Raw genomic sequence first — 20,012 nt, forward strand, 5'->3', positions numbered from 1 at the left:
CTCTAAGCGAATGTCTCAACGTGGTTCGCCTCTGTGATGCTTTTCTTGAAGCGGGGTTGTTGAATTTCTACCCCATAAGCGTGCTAGTGGTCGCTAAGCGGACCCTGTAGTGCATAAAATTATTGGAACTTTGAAATAGCGTATCTTTTGATTCGTGTATCATTTCTTAGTGCCGTTTTGGGCGTTGTAAAGCAAATTAATTATTTTATATGATGAATTGGTGAGATGGGTGGTAGCCCGACTTATTTTTAAAATTGATTTAATTGCTTTGTGAAATGAAATATTGTGCATATGTGTGATTGAGTGAATATGGCAATGTTTTGGTGTAATGATAGATGGCTGGTGGTTATTGTTATGGTTATCATGATGAATATGTAAATGATTGAATGATTGTGCAAACATGTACATACTTTGTCGGTGATGAAAATGATGAGTTATGGTGAGACGATGCGGTGCATCGGATCGGTGATGTTTTTAAGTATGTTATATGTGTGCATTCATATGCATTCGGTGATGGATCCCGATGATATTTGGATCAATGGTGGACATAATCCCCATTGTGTGGAGTTTGTGTCGGTTGGGCTGTATCTCGATGAGGTGTAGATCAGTCAGGTGAATTATTTCCACGGTTTATTGGTACCACATGCATAATGTCAGTTGGTCATATGCATTGATGTCATAACATGATTGAAATGATTTCAGTGTTATGTTTGGTGTGTATTTGTTGTGGTTGATGAATGATGATTGAAATCTGAATATATGACAAATTGGGTGAATGATATATTATGATGTTTTGTTGCTTATGAATGCATAACATTGATTAATTATGAATGAGACTCACCCTTACTTGTTGACATTTTCCAGATTGAGGAGTAGCGGCATTAGTGCTCGGTGAGGATGACTCGTAGAGTTTATCCGTTTATATTGGGTCGTGTCGGTCATGCTCTGATCTTGTAACACTAGGGAACGATAGTTTTAGAGTTTTATGAGATTACTCTATTTTATTTGGTGTTGGATTATATTTCCATTGGTTGTATTGGCGATGTTTTTTTATTCCGCTGTGATGAACATGATTATGTTTTGGTAAATTGTTTCCTATTAAGGCATGACTTTAGACTATAGTTGGTTTATTTGTTTTAAATAATTGTGACACCCTTGTGTTTATGTTTTTACTCTGATTATTCTATTAATTTTTGCGGGGTTTAGAAGGGTGTTACAATGCAAGCTTAGAGAATTCAAACACCATTTTTTTGAAACAAACACGAGTTTCTAGATGGTAAGTTACACTATTTTGGCCCTTTTTTATTTCGGATATAACTGAACATGTGATCGTTTTTGAGTTTTTTTGCGTATCTCTGATTTCTAGTATAAAATTTCAATTTTTTTACATACCTATATTTATTTTTTAAAGGAATATGTGGTCGTTTTAGAGTTTTCCGCCTATGTTCTCCCCCTTGTTTATTTAGATTTTTTTTAATAGGTAAAAAATGAATGAATTTGTTCATGTATTTATTGATCATGGAGGGTATTTTTAGATGATGAATTTACTAGGTATGAAGATATAGTTTCAGAATTGAAGTTTAATATTGATAAATAGAGTTATTTCGAGTTGGTAGGTACAATTAAAAAGTGGAAATATTGAGAAGTAGATATTATATGGTACAAAAACCCAACATTTGAGATGCATATTTTGGTTAATGACAAAGGTGCTCAAGATGAATAGCATCAACAATCAGGTCCTATTACTAGATTAAATGAATGTTTGAAGATTGTTAATGTTTAAATTATGCAAATTGAATGTCAATGAATGTTTGAATTATGCAAATTGAATATCAAACAATCTTTGTATATTTGTAAACTAAATGTCAGGTAGTATGTGTCAATGAATGTTTGAATTAAGCAAACTAAATGTGAGATAGCTTGAATGTCAACTTAATGTTTGAATTATACCAATCAGGTACCATTTAGATTTGCTCTCTTATGGAATCAGAATTGATGTATATCGATGGTGAAGAATTTGAATCAGTGGTGCTGATCTTCGATTTAGTGGAGGATATGGACATGCAATATTAACATTTCACTATGCAAGTCAGTTTAAAATTTAAGATGAGTGTAGTAAAATGAATATCAAAGAAATTGTATCTCGACAATAATAATAATAATAATCGAAGCCATTATTTTTTATATGTTTATGTTACTGTGTTTGTGTTGTTATATTGTGTGGTTTAGAACAAGAGTGTGTGAATTGTTGTTACCATAGTGAGATACTAATATTTGATTTATAATAAATTTTATATTATATAGTTCTAAATCTTTATTATATAATAATAATAGAGAAAATATGATACGTGAAGTCAATCTAAAATGTTTTTTAAAATTACAATTAAATTTTACAATTATCTTAATGATATGATAAATTATTAGTAGTTTTTTTAATAAATGATTGTAAAAAATTATTTTACACTGTATATCAATTTATTAATATTTAATGTGGGATTTGTCCTTTAATAAAGGACAAGGAACATTTTGTCTGATTGATCAATCATACAATATTTGATTTTATTTCTCAAAATAATTTTGCAATTTGTACTTATTTTCTTATTTTGTTGAATGAGCACCGTTGGTACACTTTTCAAATATCATTCATTTATTCCATGCAATTGTCTTGTTTATTTCTGCATTTGTCTTGTTTCTTTCGAGAGAGAAAAAAAATCAAGTGTAAATGATAATAATAATAATAATACTATTAATATGGTAATTTTTTTATTAAAATAAACCTATATAGTAAAATGAAGAGAAACATCAAATAAATGAGATAGTAAATTTCACATCTCAAACCAAATCATTAAAAATGGTTCACGTTTTTTCTTAACCTATCTTTGAATCAAAACCGAATAAAACCAATCAAAATATAATATCTATTAACCCAAAAAAGTTAAGAAATAAAATCTATTGATTGAAGCGTCTATTTCACATTATTTAAAATATCGATCTTCCTAAATTTGAACTAAATCAATATTTTTTTTCTTTATATTTTACATTATTTAACTTTTGAAAGAGTTTTGATCTCCTGCTTCGAAGAAATGTTTGCTTTTGAGGGCACTGATGGGGCAATCAATTTGTGGGGTTGTCAAGGATAGACTTAACAAGGATAATATCTTGTGGGGCTCGAATGAGTTTGATAAGAAAAATGTGAAGGTTGCAATCCAATAAATGCACCCCTTGAAGGAGCCAGATCTTGATGGCATTTCGGCCCAACACAAAGATTGTTAGCACCTAGTTGGAGTCGAACTCAGGATCTAGAGAGGAGTACACTCTCAAGACCCAAGCTTCCACCATTAGACTCACCCTTCGGGGTTCATCCCTAACATTGTTGACAAGCAATATGGTGCTTTTGTTCAAGGAAGGCTCATCTTAGATAATGGACTCATAACTATGGAGTGCTTCCATTAGATGAAAAAGAAGGTTAAATGGAAACATGAGACTATGGCGCTAAACTTGAATATGTCAAAGGCGTACGATAAAATTTAATGGGGCTTTGTGAATATCATGATGTTCAAGACGAGTTTCCCAACAAATATGGCCAGAACAATTATGTGTTGCATCACTACGGTTTCATATGAAATCTTCATCAATGGCCAACCCAATAAATTTTTCTTTCCAGAGCGTGGGTTAAGACAAGAGTTTCCTTTGTCCCTTTATCTCTTCAACCTTCGTGCTAATGTACTGTCTGGTTAAATTGTTGACGAGGTTGAGAGGAAGAATATGCATGACATCAAGGTGGCTAGGAAGGCGCATCATATATCCCATTTGTTCTTTGTAGGCGATAATCTCCTTTTTGCTCGTGTCACTTAACAAGAGGCTGACACTATCCTGGAAATGTTGAAAGCATACCGAAAAGGATTTGATCAATTGGTTAACATGGTTAAGTTTGAGGCATCATTTAGTCAAAATATTCGGGAAGAAATAAAAAATTTAATATGTAATAAAATGGGTATTAAGATTGTGAGTAGCCACACTAGGTACATGAGTCTTCTTGTAATCTTTGGTAGGTCCAAGAAGGAAGTTTTTGTGTTTGTCATAGATCGTATTTGGAAAAAAAATATTTATAGATTTATTTTGTAAAAGTCTAAAATGTATCTAATTAAAACATATATTATACAGATATTTTCCAATATATTTTTGAAATTAATATATAAAAGTGCCATTATATTTCATTTGATTGAATTCAATATATTTATATATAAATTTCTTTATAGAATCAATACAAAAACTAGCCTCAAATTTAGTAGAGAGAACATATACAAATTAAATCTTTATTGTATAATTTCTTTGAATTGCATAATAACTTATCCCATTTTTTCATTAACTATATCATTTTACTTACACAAAAATAATGATTCATTTGAATTGCATAAATTATATTCTATATTTTATTATGTACTTAATATTTATGAAAAACTAATAATTAATATTTTATTATTATATCAAATCTTCAAATTTAATAATAAAATAGTATACTACCAATTTACGTAATTAACTTAATTAATATAGTTTAATAGCCTCATTTAGTACCCATAAATGTCATTTTACGTTAAAAAATAAATTAATTTAAAAAATCTGCTATAATCATTGTTAAAATGGCAGGCTAATTAATAGTGCAAATAAATTCAAAATTTTGTAATGTTACCAATGCAGCTACACGAATTTATTGGGCAAATACTGTTAAACCATATTGATCTTTACATTTTCCCACATGGCCTGCATAACTATTATTGCAGTGGAAAACGTCGAGACTTAACTTTTAACCAATTTTTGTGGTTCCAACCATTTCTATGTCTATTATTATTTTAAATAATTATCATTAATTATTTTTAACATTTTTTCTACTCTAATAATACTTTTTTAAAAATGATTTTATATACAATAATAAAAATTATTTTTATAATTTTTATTGAAACAACTCTTATTCAATTATCCCCACCATATTGTTGTGCATATACTCTATAAAAACCTATAAAAACCTATTTAGAGAGGTTAAAAATCGAGGTTAAAAACCTCTATAAAAATCGAAAATTTATATTAAGTTATTTTATATTTTTTATTAATCAAGTTTAATAATATATATTAAACCTTATTATATCTATTTATTATTACTATTAATCCTTATTATTCAAGGATAATAATATATTATTATTAATATTTAATTTTTGGAATTTTTAAAATCGATTAAAATAACAAATAAAATTGCAGCATTAATTTTCTTAATTCAAATTGATTTGAATGTTTTGAATATTTTAAAATTTTTTTAACCATCATTATGTACAGTCCCAAATGCTTCTTCTGACGAATAAAACAACAAATAAAATATGTAGTATGTTGTTTTATTCAAATTAATTTATTCCAATTACTTTATTCAAATAATTTTATTCAAATTACTTTTTAATATTTAATTTTATATTTTGATTTGGTATTAACAATATGCAAATCATATTTACACTTATTAATATATAAACTAGCCTATGATTTAAAATATCTTGACTTTTAATAATTATAAGTATAATATATTTATTTTGGGAAAGATAGTATATTTATTTTTAACGATGACAATTTTTTTTTATATTTAAAAAATTAGATCATTTAGTACCTGTTACCAAATTAAATAAATATAATCACATATATTATATTTATTTATTATTTATAACATTGCGCAATTTGTGTGTATGCACTGGTAGATGATTACTCATGATAGATTTATAACGACATTGTATGATTCATGCGAACGCACAGGTAAATGACTGCTTAATTATTTTTCACTTATTTTTTCTACTAAAGTATGTATTTTTAACTAGATTAAATTAATATTTATATGAAAATTAAAATTTGAAATATTTTTTCTTTTTAATTTGCATATCTTTTATATATATTTATTAACCATCATTATATATAAATTAAATTCATTCTCACATTCATTATGATTATTTTTAAAACATATCATTAAATATTTAATTAATATACGATCATAAAATCATATAATATCAATAGAATTCATAAATTTACCATTCAGAAAAATTTAAAAATTATAGGCATGTCCGACGGGCCGAACCTATTTTTCTAACGGGCCGACAAAATATTTACTTAAACTGAACAGATATTATATATCATATGTTGTAACGGGCCGACAAAATATAGGTTTTTCAATCCATATATTAAATTTTTTTGAATTTTTTAAAATATTTAACTCAATTTGTTTATAATTTAAAATCAAAATTTTTTAAACAACTAACTTATAAAATAAAATACAAGAATATGAAATCAAAGTGAAATTTTTTTAAACATTTTAAAATGAATGTTATGTTTATATGACATTCAAAATTTCAAATATTATATTTTTTTTACCATCATAGTACTATATTTATTTAATATTTCTGACGATATTGTGCGACCCGTACGAACACACGGGTAGATGACTAATTAATTATTTTATTTATTTTTGAACTAAACTATACATTTTTTACGGGTCGAGATAACTTAATTTATATATCTTTTATATACTTTTTAACCATCACTATATTATATTTATTTATTATTTATAATGATATTGTGCAATCCGTATAAATGCACGGGTAAATGACTACTTAATTATATATCTTTTATATACTTTTATTAATCATTATTATATTATATTTATTTATTATTTATAATTACATTTGTGCGACCCGTGCGAACGCACGGGTCTCTTGCTAGTTTGATTGAATTCAATATATTTATATATAAATTTCTTTATAGAATCAATACAAAAACTAGCCTCAAATTTAGTAGAGAAAACATATACAAATTAACTCTTTATTGTATAATAATTTTATTTTTTTAGGTAGACAAGATGTAATAGTGTAACATAATAATATTGATTTTTGTCCAAACTTTACGTTTACAAACGCATAATAATATCCTTAATTAGATAAGAATGATAGTATTATTCTTAAATTTTTATTTACATATGATGTTTTATATTTAAATAGAGGTATGGCATGTCTAATATATAAGCGATGATGTTGTTTGGCCTTTGGAATAAAAATACTACAGTTCTTAAAGTAATGAATGTGAAGGTGCAAATAATATTATTATTTAAATGTATTTAATCGAATCCAGTACAAGCAGCGTTTGTAGTCCAACGGTCAGGATAATTGCCTTCCAAGCAATAGACCCGGGTTCGACTCCCGGCAAACGTAATTTTTCCTCATTTTTCACACTTATTCATATTCAACTTTTCTTGTTTTGGTATGGAGAATCTTTGTACACATTTATAACAGAATTGAAGTTTTTGGCTTATTGTGATTGGTTAGAACTTATAATATCACAAAACAGGAGTACTGGGGTTGGCTTTGAAGCTATGCCATGCCATAACCATTAAGCAAAGGTGTTACAATTTCAGCATTGTTTTTGTATTGTATTTCTGAAGGGAAAAAAATCACAGACAGATACTGTAAAAAAAAGTCCATACATGAGGCCTTAAATATGAATTTATAAGTGAGATGATAAAACTAAATAAAATATTAACCACTAAAACCAAATAACTAAGCAAATTACATCTACATTGATGTTAGCTTATTCCTAATTCCTAACAAAAAAGAACCAGAATTGCACTTTCATATCATGCTATCTAATTTTGAAGGCATCCTTCTGAGCCAATTTTCATAAAAGGGAGGAAAGGGTGACCGTAATATCGGGTGTCTTAGCAAATGTAGCAACCAAACAAACACAATAGCTTTGAAAGGAACAGCCAAAGTCACGAATCCAGCTATCAGACACAAAACCATAACTATAAATGTAGCTATTGTATCATGCCAACTCAAAAGAGACTGCAGTCTCTCTATTCTAGTGGCAAAATCGCCCATCCGCGTAACGTGTCTCCCAGCAGCTACTCTTAATCGATCATACCTATGCCTCAAAATGACGTCTTCGAATTTTGAAGGCATTGGATCAAACTCTTCTTCCAATTCATCTACACTTGATGTATGAACATGAGACAAACGCAAATTTACATGAGATAGTGTTTTGGGCTTCTTCTGCAGCAGCATATGCAGGATAAGACAGGAAAACATTGCTGGCAACAAATGTTGAGGGTGGATAATCAAAATATAAAGAATCACACAAATTATAGTTGTTAAAGTAGGATTTTTCCACTTGCGTATCTCGTCAAATTGAGTGTAGATTCCAACAAACCAACTTACAAAGGCGTTGATCCTTTCAAAATCAGCTCGACATCTTCTCATACTCCAGACGATTTCACGTGAATCTAGCATATAATCAACAACCTCTCTTCTCAATGGTGGTTCGGTTTTGCTCATATGTGACGACACAAGCATGATAGTCTGTTTCCTTAATGCATAGAACTGAATTGGAGACAGCGGATCAGATATATGTTGTCCGGGAAGCATCGGTAATGTGTACATTTTATACACATTAAGCATACTATTGTGAGTAAACTTGAAAGCTAATTGAAGTTCCCCCATCTTCTTCAGCCCAGAAGGTTGAAGTTCAACAAGAGGATAAGAATATATGTAAATTCTACCGGTTTCCATTTCCGATAGAGAGATTCTCACTCTCCCTATCCTTATATCCCTTGCTTCTGTAGCTATATTTCCATCATGTAATTGACTATTATCAAACACAGAAATTGTGACAAATGTACATGGATCATAGACAACCCAAGAGTATTGCTCATTCCATTTAGGAGAAAGACTATTAACAACGGTTCTCGTCCGTACCCATTTCGATCCATATTTAGCCACACAGTAGGCATCGGTGCGACCGTGTGGTTTCATCGCTGAAAGCCCAGTAGCATTCAATATCCCCAGCTCAAAAACTCCAATGGTTGGTCTCCATAATAAATCACATGTTGGATTCAAATCACTACTGTACCGTGGATCTTCGTCAAACATATGATACCCGCCGTCCAAACAGATCCTCATACTAAGCTTACCGACAAATTCATTGTTCTGTATAACATCAATGGTATTCGTAGACGGGGCAGAACCATCAAATATAATGGCTGCATTCTTCACACGAAATCCGCATTTCCCTAACCTCTTGTGCCTTGTAAATGTTCCTTGCTCCACACTTAACACCAATATCTGATTTAATGGCTCAGCAACGGCAAATAAAATATCTTTTTCATTCCACATTGCGTTTCCATCGTTGCTTTTCGCCAACTTGGTATTGAAACTCCAATTCCCCAAAGTAGCATGGATGAAAATGTTATATGGATTTTCATCAGCTTGAAGCATAAGCCCCTCAACTTGAATCAAATTAAACCTAAGACACCAAATCCTAGGCATAATATATATCCTTGAGCAAGTATTAACAAAATTGTGAGAACCAATAGGCACAACACCTACTTGTAAATGCCAAGCTTCATGAAACGATTCGTCAGCTTGAGTTCCTATCCAACAAGATATCATAAGCTCCCCCATACAACGTCTCCCCCATTGATCCTCTAGTGCATGCCATTGTGGTGCTAGAGCACTATCACTTGGAAACCTTGTAGAAATATCAGAAACATCCAATGAAATCCTACCGATATATTCATACGGCTTAAGCGAATCATCCTTCACAACAATCTCAACGCTCGTTATCTCTTCGGTTTCAAATTTATCTTTGTCAAGGGCAAAGACTTGGTTCCATTGTGGATCATAGTTGTCTCTGAAGCACAAGGTTGTCCCTTGAAAATCCCCGGCTTTCACCTCCACATAAGGAGCAAAATTGTAATGGCCATATTGCACAAACAAATTTCTAGCTCTGACAATTTTTACAAATAAGAAGAGATTGATTTCAACAAGGTCGGACTCAGTTGTGATTCCCCCATTGCCTGTAATGTTATTGGCTCCAATGTTGGGAGAAATTACCTTCAAACTAAAATCCACTTTTTCATTTGCCATGTTCGGTAATAGCAGCTACAAATATAAGAAAAGAAAGTACTAAAATTCAAATAGTGTAGTAATCATCCCAAAAAAAAACATTGATAATCACAAAAATTTATCATCTCTGTTCATTATTATCAGAGCTGTCTCAAGTTTTTAGAAACCCTCCGTAGTTTAATTGTGAAAAAACAAATAGAAGTAATATTTAACTACGATTTAATCGTGATAATATTTCATGAGCTCTATTAAATCACGGTTTAACTCTGACAAATTTTGATAGTCCGTTCTGCACGTCCTCAAAGACACGGTGATATTTATAATCGAAAAACAATCCTCAATTTTGAGCAAATCAACAAGTAAGCAAGTAAACAATAATGAACAAATGAAATCAACAACAATGAAGCTCTATCATTCTCAACATTTTTTGTAAAATATTGCGTCTGATAATAGATAGTAACAGAAGATGAGAATGAACAATACTTACTACCTCCGCGCCGAAGAGTCTACACCGCCGGAAGCACCGACGGAATGGTGAACTTGATCGGAGAAAGGTCAATCTTTGTTTCAGACTGGCGCGTTTACGAGGGAAAAGTTACTAAAAAGGTTAGAGTTTTTAATATATACAAATTAATTTTTCCCATTTTGTATTCTACAAATATAGAAAAAAGTAATTTAATTTCATGAAATTAGCTTTGTGTTTAATATAAAAAGAAAATCATTTATTGTAAATGAGCCAAATAGGGAAGTATTGTATTGGAAATTATATATTCATCTTTTGCCTTAGCTACTCTTTTCGGTAAATAATTTTTTTTATAAATGTTTTAAAGATACATGTTTATAACATGTATTAGAAAATCATAGTTGATATTCTATGTTTAATAGAAAAAGATTTATAAATATTTACATATAAAATATTTTTACACATTTGTCCAATCAATTGAAATATTTATCAAAATTAAGCTAAAAATTAAAATGATTTGATTAATGAATCTTAAAATACTATATATCATCATACATGAATATTAATTTAAAAAGATTAGTCTCAAAATGATTATCTAATATTTACAAGAATCTTATTCCTATCATAATTTCTTATAAAAATAAAGTAATTTTACTATAAATTTTTTCTTAGTGATATTTAGTCTGTATTTGGATTGACGGTGAACATAATTGTTTATAGTTGAATTGAATTTGGTAGAATTGATTTTAACAAAATTAAGTTTGTCAAAATTGATTTATGTTTGGATAAATTTATATAAAAGTGAGTTGAACAATACATTTCAATATAAAAATCACCCAAAATCAATTATGTAACTAAAATCAAGTAGAATCAATTCTACTTCTGATAAAACAAACACCTCAAAATCATAAGAATTAATTCCACACCTCTAAAATTGATTCTGGATTTTCTAAAAAGTCAATTCAATCATATATTTTTTTTAAAACCATAATTTTATGAAGTACTTGGAGAACTATATAAAAGGCAAATAGAATCCCATAATTAGTGATATTTTTAAAACCATAATTTTATGAAGTACTTGGAGAAGTTTATAAGAACTATATAAAAGGCAAATAGAATCCCATAATTAATGCATAACATCTCTATAACAACTATTTTCTTTGACAACTGGTATTGTATTCATATTGCTGCGCTATTGTCAAATTTTCAGTTCTGGTCCTTCCTGATCATTTCATCCCAATTACCATCTCAATGCGAATTCTTCTAGCAGTTCTGGTTCTTCGAACATTTGTTAAAATTAAATAACTATAACCAAGCCAATATAACTTGTTCAAATTTTTTTGATTTCATTGAAATAATCCACAATTTTCAATGTCGTATCAGTATTAGTTCTATTCGCAGTAGTTGTCGATACCTCAGCAGGCTGCACTTTCTCATGCATATATTCATTCAGTCGCTAAAATCTAATAGAGGGATTGAGACAACACTATTAGTAAAAGTTTGGCAATAAATACATGTTTAAAGTATATATTGTACCCAAATGAATTTCAACCTATCGAACTCACAAGAAAAGCATATCTCAAAAATTAACCCAAAGAAATTGTTCATTCTTACTGCCTCCAATCTTCACCGGCATAAACTGCTTGATCTCCAAGCTCCTCCTCAATCCGAAGTAACTGTTACAAATATCAGATCGTTGTTATACTTCCCTTTTTCTTTGGAAAAAAGAGAGAGAAATATGCTCAAATGTAAAGTATAACTGACATCATTTTCTCATGAGTGAGGTTTAATTTTTCAAAAATATGGCTCAAAATATTTCTTTATTTTTGTTGAAAAAGGTTGTAAATATTTTTGAATTGGCCAAAATGTGTAACAATGCAGCAGATACCTCAGCATTAGAGCTGGAAAGATAGATACCTGGTTGTACTTTTCTAACCGCTCTCCTCTGCAAGGAGCTCCTGCTTTAATCTGACCAACAGCAAGGCCAACAGATAAATCGGCAATGAAAGAGTCTACAGTTTCGCCACTTCTGTGAGACGTCACCACACCCCAATGGGCTTCCTTTGCCTGCTTCACCACTTCAATGACCTCTGTAACAGTTCCAACTTGGTTGACCTGATTACAATGGGAAATAATCACATTTTTGTGTTCTTTTCTTCAACAAAGTAGAAGGGAAGTACAAAAGAGGATTATAATTTAAAATGAAAACCTATTCAAGTTAAAACAAACTGAGAGATAAACTTAAATTTATTATTAGACAAAGCAACCCATTGAAAGTTCATTGAAACAATATTCGGTTACCTTAAGAAGAAGAGCATTACAAGCAGACTCAGTTACTGCTTTCTCAATGCGCTTTGCATTTGACATCAAGAGATCATCCCCTACTACCTGCAGAATCATTCAAATGAAGGGAAATTATATCAACTGAAGTTATAATCAGTAGTATTAAGTAAGCAACCTTACCAATGCTCAACCACTGCAAGGTGACAAAAAGATTATTTTAGTTTATTTTCATCCCTTTCGAACATAACCTGTTAATGTGTTTAACGTTGAAATTCTATACTAATTAACCTACTTATTAATAATATTCATTAAAATATCCCATAACCTCCAAAACAGTAAGGCCTGCTTGAGAGTAAAGAGCATCAATCTTTGGCTGCACAGCTGAACTAGGAAAGATTGAATGCTAATCATTAACTCCAACAAATTATAGCTGCTTAACAAATACTCCCTCTATTTCTTTTTAAGGGACGGTTTTTTAAACAAGCAATATTATTTATTTTATTTGTCATATCCAAAGTTTAATGGTACATTAACTGTTATTTTGTCAATTATAACCTTAAACTATTGCAGAGACAGAAAATGGGAAATGAACTGTCAAGGGTATAACAAAAAAAAGACTAATAATAGCATAAAATACAAAAAACTTAAAAGACACTTAAAAATGAATGGAGTAAAACTTGACTTATTCCAATAAAATATTAACTTTTCGACAAGTAATATACCTGGCAAATTCCAAGACTTGAGATGTGCTTGATATGTTCCCAATCTTCCTTGTCAAATGGATCTTCTATTGATACAATTGGGTATTCTATGAATTCAGAAAGAAAGATAAAAGTAAATATGTAACAAAGCCTAAATAATTTATAACAGTCTCATTTGAACAGGGGTAAGATAGACTGATTTACCTGCACATAGTTCCTTGTACAACTCTATCATATCCTCCGCTGACTTAAAATCCTGTCCTGACTTTTGAGGAGATTGAAAGTCCAGATCGTATCTTTTACCTATTTGAGGGAAAAAAGCAGACATAGAACAGCATAAAGTGGTTAACGATGAAAGGTAAAAGGTACCAAAAAGCACTGGAGGTTTATTAATGCTTTGAGGTGAGAGATGTCTCACAAAAATAAAGGTGCTGGTATTATAAGAATACAACAGTGAAATATTTTACTACTTACCATAAAACTAATTAAAAACTCAAGCAGAATATTAGTGATTAAAATGAAATATGATAATAAGTCAATGACAAGCTAGAAAGATTGAAGTTCATAATCATTATGCTTAAACCTACAACCTATTTACCTTCCATTTATCTCTTACACTTCCAAACCTTTATTCTCTTCCTAAATCTTGAATTTTGTAAACCAAAAATAACTCTAAATGGAATGGAAAGATATGGACAATCAAGATATTGTCAAGAGTCTCACGTGGGATGAAATATGGTCTGAACATATGTTTATAAGTTGGGGCAATCCTGACCTTACATGCTGGTTTTGTAAGGTTGAGTTTGGCTCAACCCAAACTCTAATATAGTAGCACCATTATTGTTAGACTTTGTAATTCATAGCACTACTATTAACACATAAGATTACTATTTTTACAACTCTAAGCTAGACTAATATTGTTTTGCAATGACAGAAAAGTGAAGCAAACTACTTTTTTTTTGGAAATAATGATGTAACAGTTTATAACACTGCCAAAACACAGTTTTTGTCAGGAACTTGCAATTCCTAACCTTCCGGATTAGAGAAATGGGGTTCATTCATCCGTGGAGTTTATTAAAAGCAAAGGAAAAAGCTACACAAAGGATTTTAATTCCCTCTCACAAGAGTACTCTCTAGTTTACAAACCTTCAAGAATTCCCAATTCGACATAGTGAGGTGATCCCTATTTATAATACACAGGGTCAACTTCTCAACAATAAGTAACTAACCTAACGGTTCAAGAGCTTACAATGTTTCCCATTTTTCTATAATAAACTCTAGTAATCATATTCCTACTAGAGGGTTCCTTTAAGCTCTTACGAGTTTCTCACTATAAGAGCAATAAACAATGATAAGGTATGCCAAAAATCAACAAATTTCATCTTCTCAAGAATCTAAAACCAAATAAGAGACAAAATTACAATTACCTACCAATACAAAAATTTGTAGCAGCAACGTCAAGCGCTATCTTTATTTTCTCATCATAACCAGTTCTACTAATGGCCTCCTTTACAAGATCCAGGGCCTCTCTCAAGCTGGTGATAGTTTAAAAGTCAGCTAAAAAGTAGAAGATTATAACATCGCAACATCTCTAGGAGTAACCATCTTAGAATGAAGACATACTTAGTAATACAACATTACCCAAGCACAAATTTCATAAGAACAAGCGATTTATACAAAATAATAAAAATACTTTGATATGAATACTATGGTAGCTTAAATTTTTTAGATGAAGTACTCTGACTAATAGTAATAAAAAGTGAGTGGATAAACTTCATGCAATCCACTCCAATAGATTAAATTAGAGCATACTTTCTTGAGAGTAATAAAGTCTGAGTGCACTTTTCCTCAAATTATGACGCGTCATTCTTAACTTCTTCTAAACTTAAAACATAAATTATTTTGAATCAATTAAGCATGCATTTATTGTAATTTTAATTTCTAAACATTTTTCTAATCTAGACTTTGGAAAATGCTAACATGTGTCTTTAGAGCATATGCTAATAAATTAAATATAAAAATTGTTTTTTTCAACACAGTTTCTATTTTACATTCCTTAACATGTGCCTGTTAGCAAGACCTCTAAACTTTTTAGAATCTGTGTGGATTAATTATGCACATCTCCCATATAATTTTGAAGATTTTTATTTTAAACAAATTTCTCTTTTAATTTAGCTTTCAAAGGTATCAACCTTACTCAAATCTCTATCTGGGTCAGCTTCATTTCACTTAATATAGTACTAAATACCAGAGATACTATATATTCAATAAACCAGAGAGTAAAGTAATAAATATCAAATAAATTAGCAACCAGCTTCACTGTTGACTCTCATCAGTCATCATATTAGATAATACTGTATACTGTATAAAGCAGCTTTGGAGATGTTTTTTTCTTTCTTTCTTCTAAAACAGTTTTTTTTTTTCATTTTATACCATTCGTTTAAATGTAAAGAATTTTAATAAAATTGCACAAATCCAAAGAGTTTAACATAAAAAGCTTGCCTGGAGACATTAGGAGCAAAGCCACCATCTTCACCAACATTACAGTGGTGTGGCCCACATTTTTCTGTAATTACGGCCTGCCCTTTTGTCATGAACATTACAAATAAATGCATCAGCTTAAACAACATATCTCAAAGTGGTGGCAATAGGAACTGCAAGCAGCAACAAAAGTAATGGCAATAGAAATAACAGCATAAGACATAAATCATTGTAAGAGAGCTGAACAGGAATATTACCAAGCGTGAGACTATGATAAAAGATATCTAAACATAAAAAACAAAACTAAAAAAAAAATATGATTGTGAAAAAAGAAGGCAAAATCACCTTTAAATGATGATAGGTCTCAGAGCCCATTCGCAGTGCTTCCTCAAATCTGCTTGCTCCAATTGGAAGAATCATGATTTCCTGTTACAATAATGCAAAAAAAGCTTTCACATTTGAAAGAATTTTTAAATCTATGAAGCAGCAGGGGAAACACATAGATCTAATAGTAATTATATATATTGATGGTTAAAGGTCAGATTAAGAACAAAATCAATCACAACAACCATCCAATATCCTAAGTTAAACAGCAAATAACTGACTAAATGTTGGTTACAACAAAAGTGTGTAAGCCCCGAGTTATTTTATAATTAATTTGATATATAATAAATATTTCCACATTCATTGGGGGCATTTAACTTTGTTGCTCATGATCGAAAAATTGCTCTGAAGTATCTTTAGAGGAAATAATAGACATAAGATAACTGAAACACTGTTGAGAATTTCTTAGAAATTAATCTGCAATAAAAACCATACCTCGGTGGCCAGATTATTTCCAGCATGTTTTCCGCCACTTATAACAGTAAAGGCAGGAACAGGAAGCATTGGGCTAGATTTTCCAGACAGGTCAGCGATGTGCTTGTACAGTGGAACCTGGTATTTTTTGTTTTTACATTCATGATAACTTGGCAGAACAAATATTTTTATATCCAGATTAAACTTTAAAAGAACTTAATAAAAATATCAAATGACAAGCCATACTTCCTTTTCAGCAGCCCCAGCTCTACATGCAGCAATGGACACGGCTAATATAGCATTTGCTCCAAGTTCCCCCTGCAAACAAATCAGAAACAAAACAGATGAAAGAATTATTAAAAGTTAAGAATTAGATTGAGCTGTCTATTCAAACATGCATGTCTTACAGGAATATGTTAATAATGTATGTCATAAGAATTAATAACACAGACTACTAAGGTCTGTGGATGAAAACGAAAGAAAGGCAAGAAATCACTTGATATTCTGGATCATTTTTACTCGACAAAACTGTTGTATTTTATTTTTTCATGAGCTAATATAAAAGATATAATTTTAAAATCCCATCATGCAAATCCTACTTAATATCGATTTTTAATAGAGCTCTTTTCCAACAGCCAAAAAAATCTCCTACTAACCTAAGTATGCACTTTGTTAAAGAGATAAAAAATGAAAGGATAGAGAATAGAGCAGTGCTACTTTCTATTGACCAATTTTATAATAAAATTGGCAAAGTTTTATATTAGTTACTCCCCACCAAACAAAAATGCACCTCCAGTTAACTACAATATGTCATAGATAAGACTTGTTTTGCTTTCCATGTAACAGAAATAAAATGTTAACTATGATGCTCTGTTTTGAGTACATCACTATAACTAAAGAATGCTAAAACTCCCATCCTGCCTGAACAAGAGTGGGAGAGAAGTAACAATAACAACGACCAAATTTTATCTCATTAGGTGAGTCAAGCTTTTTTCCCTACTCAGTTTCCAAATTTGTCTTAAAATGTAACATACCAGCAGCATTGACATAACAATGTGTGATATGGATTTAACTTTTATCTACCAAATAAACTTATGCTCACCCAGCAGAAAGATGTTAACATACCTTCTTCTCTGTTTTGTCCAGGTCTATCATAGCATGATCAATCTGTGACTGCAGTGTTGGATCCATACCAATCAGCGCCTCAGAAATTTTTTCATTTATGTTTTTAACGGCTTTAGCAACACCGTTTCCTAGATATACACCTTTGTCACCATCCCGTAACTCAACAGCCTCATACCTGAATCGAACCATCAAACCAAACAGCTAATCTTAATACAACTCTATAACTAATCAATTAAAATGATCAACTGCCTAGCAACAGAGAGAAAATAAAAAAGACCAGCATGAGCAGAATGCTGAGCCCAATCAGAAAATCACCAACACATGGCAATGCAGTTTACATTCACAAATCATCCCTGCCACATTAGTGAGGCAGTTCCGCAAAGAAAGTTAGGACAATTAACTGTCTTGTTCAGAGTTGTCAAATGCAGATCGCGGAAAATAATAGTTTGTAAAAATTTTGCTATGCTATAATGCTCTTGCGTCACTATAGCCTATACTTGACAGCACTTTCTACTAACTACCGTACTACGGAACAAATATAGCATTTGTTTGATCCTACGGTGAAAAAATTAATTTTGAGTGAATTGATTTTGTAAAATTGATTCGACTAAAAGTGAATTGAAGGTAAAATGGTTTATGTTTGGATAAATTTCTACAAAAGTGAGTTGAACAAAGTATTTCAGTGTAAAAATCATGTTGAAACTCAAAAGTTACAAATCCTAGCTTCAAGTAGAATCAATTTTAAAAAACACAATCAATTCTACTCGAGAGCAACCAAATATGTTAAACGCAATTCTACGAATCCATAATCAGTTCTACACATCCAAAATCAAATCAGGATGCTCCAAACGGAAAACTAAACATACACATAGATTTGTTCAAATTCTACTAAGCTATAGTGTTGCTATTTGACAACACCGCTGCTAATAATATTATGAAATGAACGGAGCAAAACAAAGATACCATTCCATTTTTGGAAATTATAGGATGGAACAAGGCAAATTGTTTATTCCTCCAAATCGGAGAGGGAAGCAATATGGTGGTAAGTTGGAATAGAATGGAATCCGTACCACTCTATTCCGCTCCGCTCCATCTAATTTTAAATGATTCAAACAATGGAATAACATTCCATTTCATCTCACTCCGCTCCATCTCAGATTCCACCAATCTAAACAAACCTAACAAATGATTATATAATTTATACTACTAATAGATACAATTATTATGGAATCAATGAAAATTCAATTCAAATGCATCTAAACGGATGATAATGAATTGCAGATAGATCAATTAACAGCTTACATGCCAGAGGAGTTGCCGGAGGGAACAGAAGCACGGAACATAGCTTTGTTAGTATACAAATCGACTTCAACAGTTGGAATTCCTCTACTATCAAGGATTTGTCTCGCTTTCACTTTGGTGATTACCGATTGTACTCCTTTTTTCATATGATTCGACTGCGTTCATTCATCATCATCAAAAACCCTCGAAATTAACATTCGATGAGAAATAGCGATGATGGATAAATACATAAAAATGGAAGATAATTGAGAGGGGAAAAGAGAGAGAAATACGAACGATGAAGAGAACGGGATCGGTGGTTTTGGCTCTGACGGCGGCATTGACGGCGTCTTCGAGTTTACGGGAGAGCGTGTATTTGTCGAGATATTCTTGCACTGACATTTCTGAAACTAACGTCGTCGTCTTCTTCTTCTTCTTCTTTCACGCTCGCTCTCGTGATTGTGATGAGGTCAATGTTAGTTGTTGTTGCTATTGATATTGCTTGCTCTCTTCGACTGAGATTCAGTGCTACCAGCTTTGTGTGTAGAACGGTTTCTCGTAAAACGTCGTCGTATCCTATCTGTTGTTTAATTCATTTGTATTTCTTCCTGCTAAAAATAAAATTATTTATCAATTTTCAGTGTATAAAAATAATGATAGACATGTATAACTTTTTCAACGAGGAATGTATAGGGTGAGTTTATTCCTAAACGGGTGTGTTTTTTACTAATCTTTATGTGTCTCTGGTGGATTATATGTGTTTTATATCGAGTTGACATTTGACCCAAACATAGTACAGGGCTCAAACACAGCTTAACTAAGGAAAAGGCTCAATTGAGCTCCTGTTCGTACAGGTTTACACCTGGCCGACCTCCAAGCACAAATCTCACTGGGCTAAATCAGGAAAGTCTACAAATGTCTTGGGCATGCGTGGCCACCGACCAAGCGCACCTACAAGGT

The 20,012-nt window shown here is 31.2% G+C and overlaps 2 protein-coding genes and 1 non-coding gene across 4 annotated transcripts; 1 reads left to right on the forward strand and 2 right to left on the reverse strand.

The window, feature by feature from the left end:
• Positions 1 to 7,160: 7,160 nt before the first annotated feature.
• TRNAG-UCC (transfer RNA glycine (anticodon UCC)) lies at positions 7,161 to 7,232 on the forward strand. The gene has a single exon. It is a non-coding gene; the product is annotated as a tRNA-Gly (tRNA).
• Positions 7,233 to 7,429: 197 nt separating this feature from the next.
• Positions 7,430 to 10,610, reverse strand: LOC131617752 (FT-interacting protein 4-like). 2 transcript variants are annotated; one of them, XM_058889006.1, is made up of 2 exons: positions 10,411 to 10,610; positions 7,430 to 9,956 (listed from the first exon to the last, which is right to left on the reverse strand). In XM_058889006.1, the coding sequence occupies exon 2, from the start codon at positions 9,939 to 9,941 to the stop codon at positions 7,650 to 7,652; it is 2,292 nt and encodes a 763-aa protein (XP_058744989.1). In that variant the 5' UTR covers positions 9,942 to 9,956; positions 10,411 to 10,610; the 3' UTR covers positions 7,430 to 7,649. The 2 variants fall into 2 exon arrangements, with proteins under 2 accessions (XP_058744989.1, XP_058744988.1); XM_058889005.1 differs by having other exon boundaries at positions 10,408 to 10,610.
• Positions 10,611 to 11,709: 1,099 nt separating this feature from the next.
• On the reverse strand, positions 11,710 to 19,630 carry LOC131615668 (cytosolic enolase 3). Its single transcript, XM_058886814.1, has 13 exons — positions 19,350 to 19,630; positions 19,074 to 19,228; positions 17,772 to 17,946; positions 16,893 to 16,964; positions 16,668 to 16,784; positions 16,194 to 16,274; positions 15,870 to 15,946; positions 14,799 to 14,902; positions 13,572 to 13,670; positions 13,389 to 13,474; positions 12,685 to 12,771; positions 12,301 to 12,498; positions 11,710 to 12,059 (listed from the first exon to the last, which is right to left on the reverse strand). The coding sequence occupies exons 1-13, from the start codon at positions 19,452 to 19,454 to the stop codon at positions 11,994 to 11,996; spliced, it is 1,422 nt and encodes a 473-aa protein (XP_058742797.1). The 5' UTR covers positions 19,455 to 19,630; the 3' UTR covers positions 11,710 to 11,993.
• Between the last annotated feature and the right edge of the window lie 382 nt (positions 19,631 to 20,012).

This window comes from Vicia villosa, linkage group LG7, assembly GCF_029867415.1.
Source record: "Vicia villosa cultivar HV-30 ecotype Madison, WI linkage group LG7, Vvil1.0, whole genome shotgun sequence".
NCBI lineage: Eukaryota > Viridiplantae > Streptophyta > Magnoliopsida > Fabales > Fabaceae > Vicia > Vicia villosa.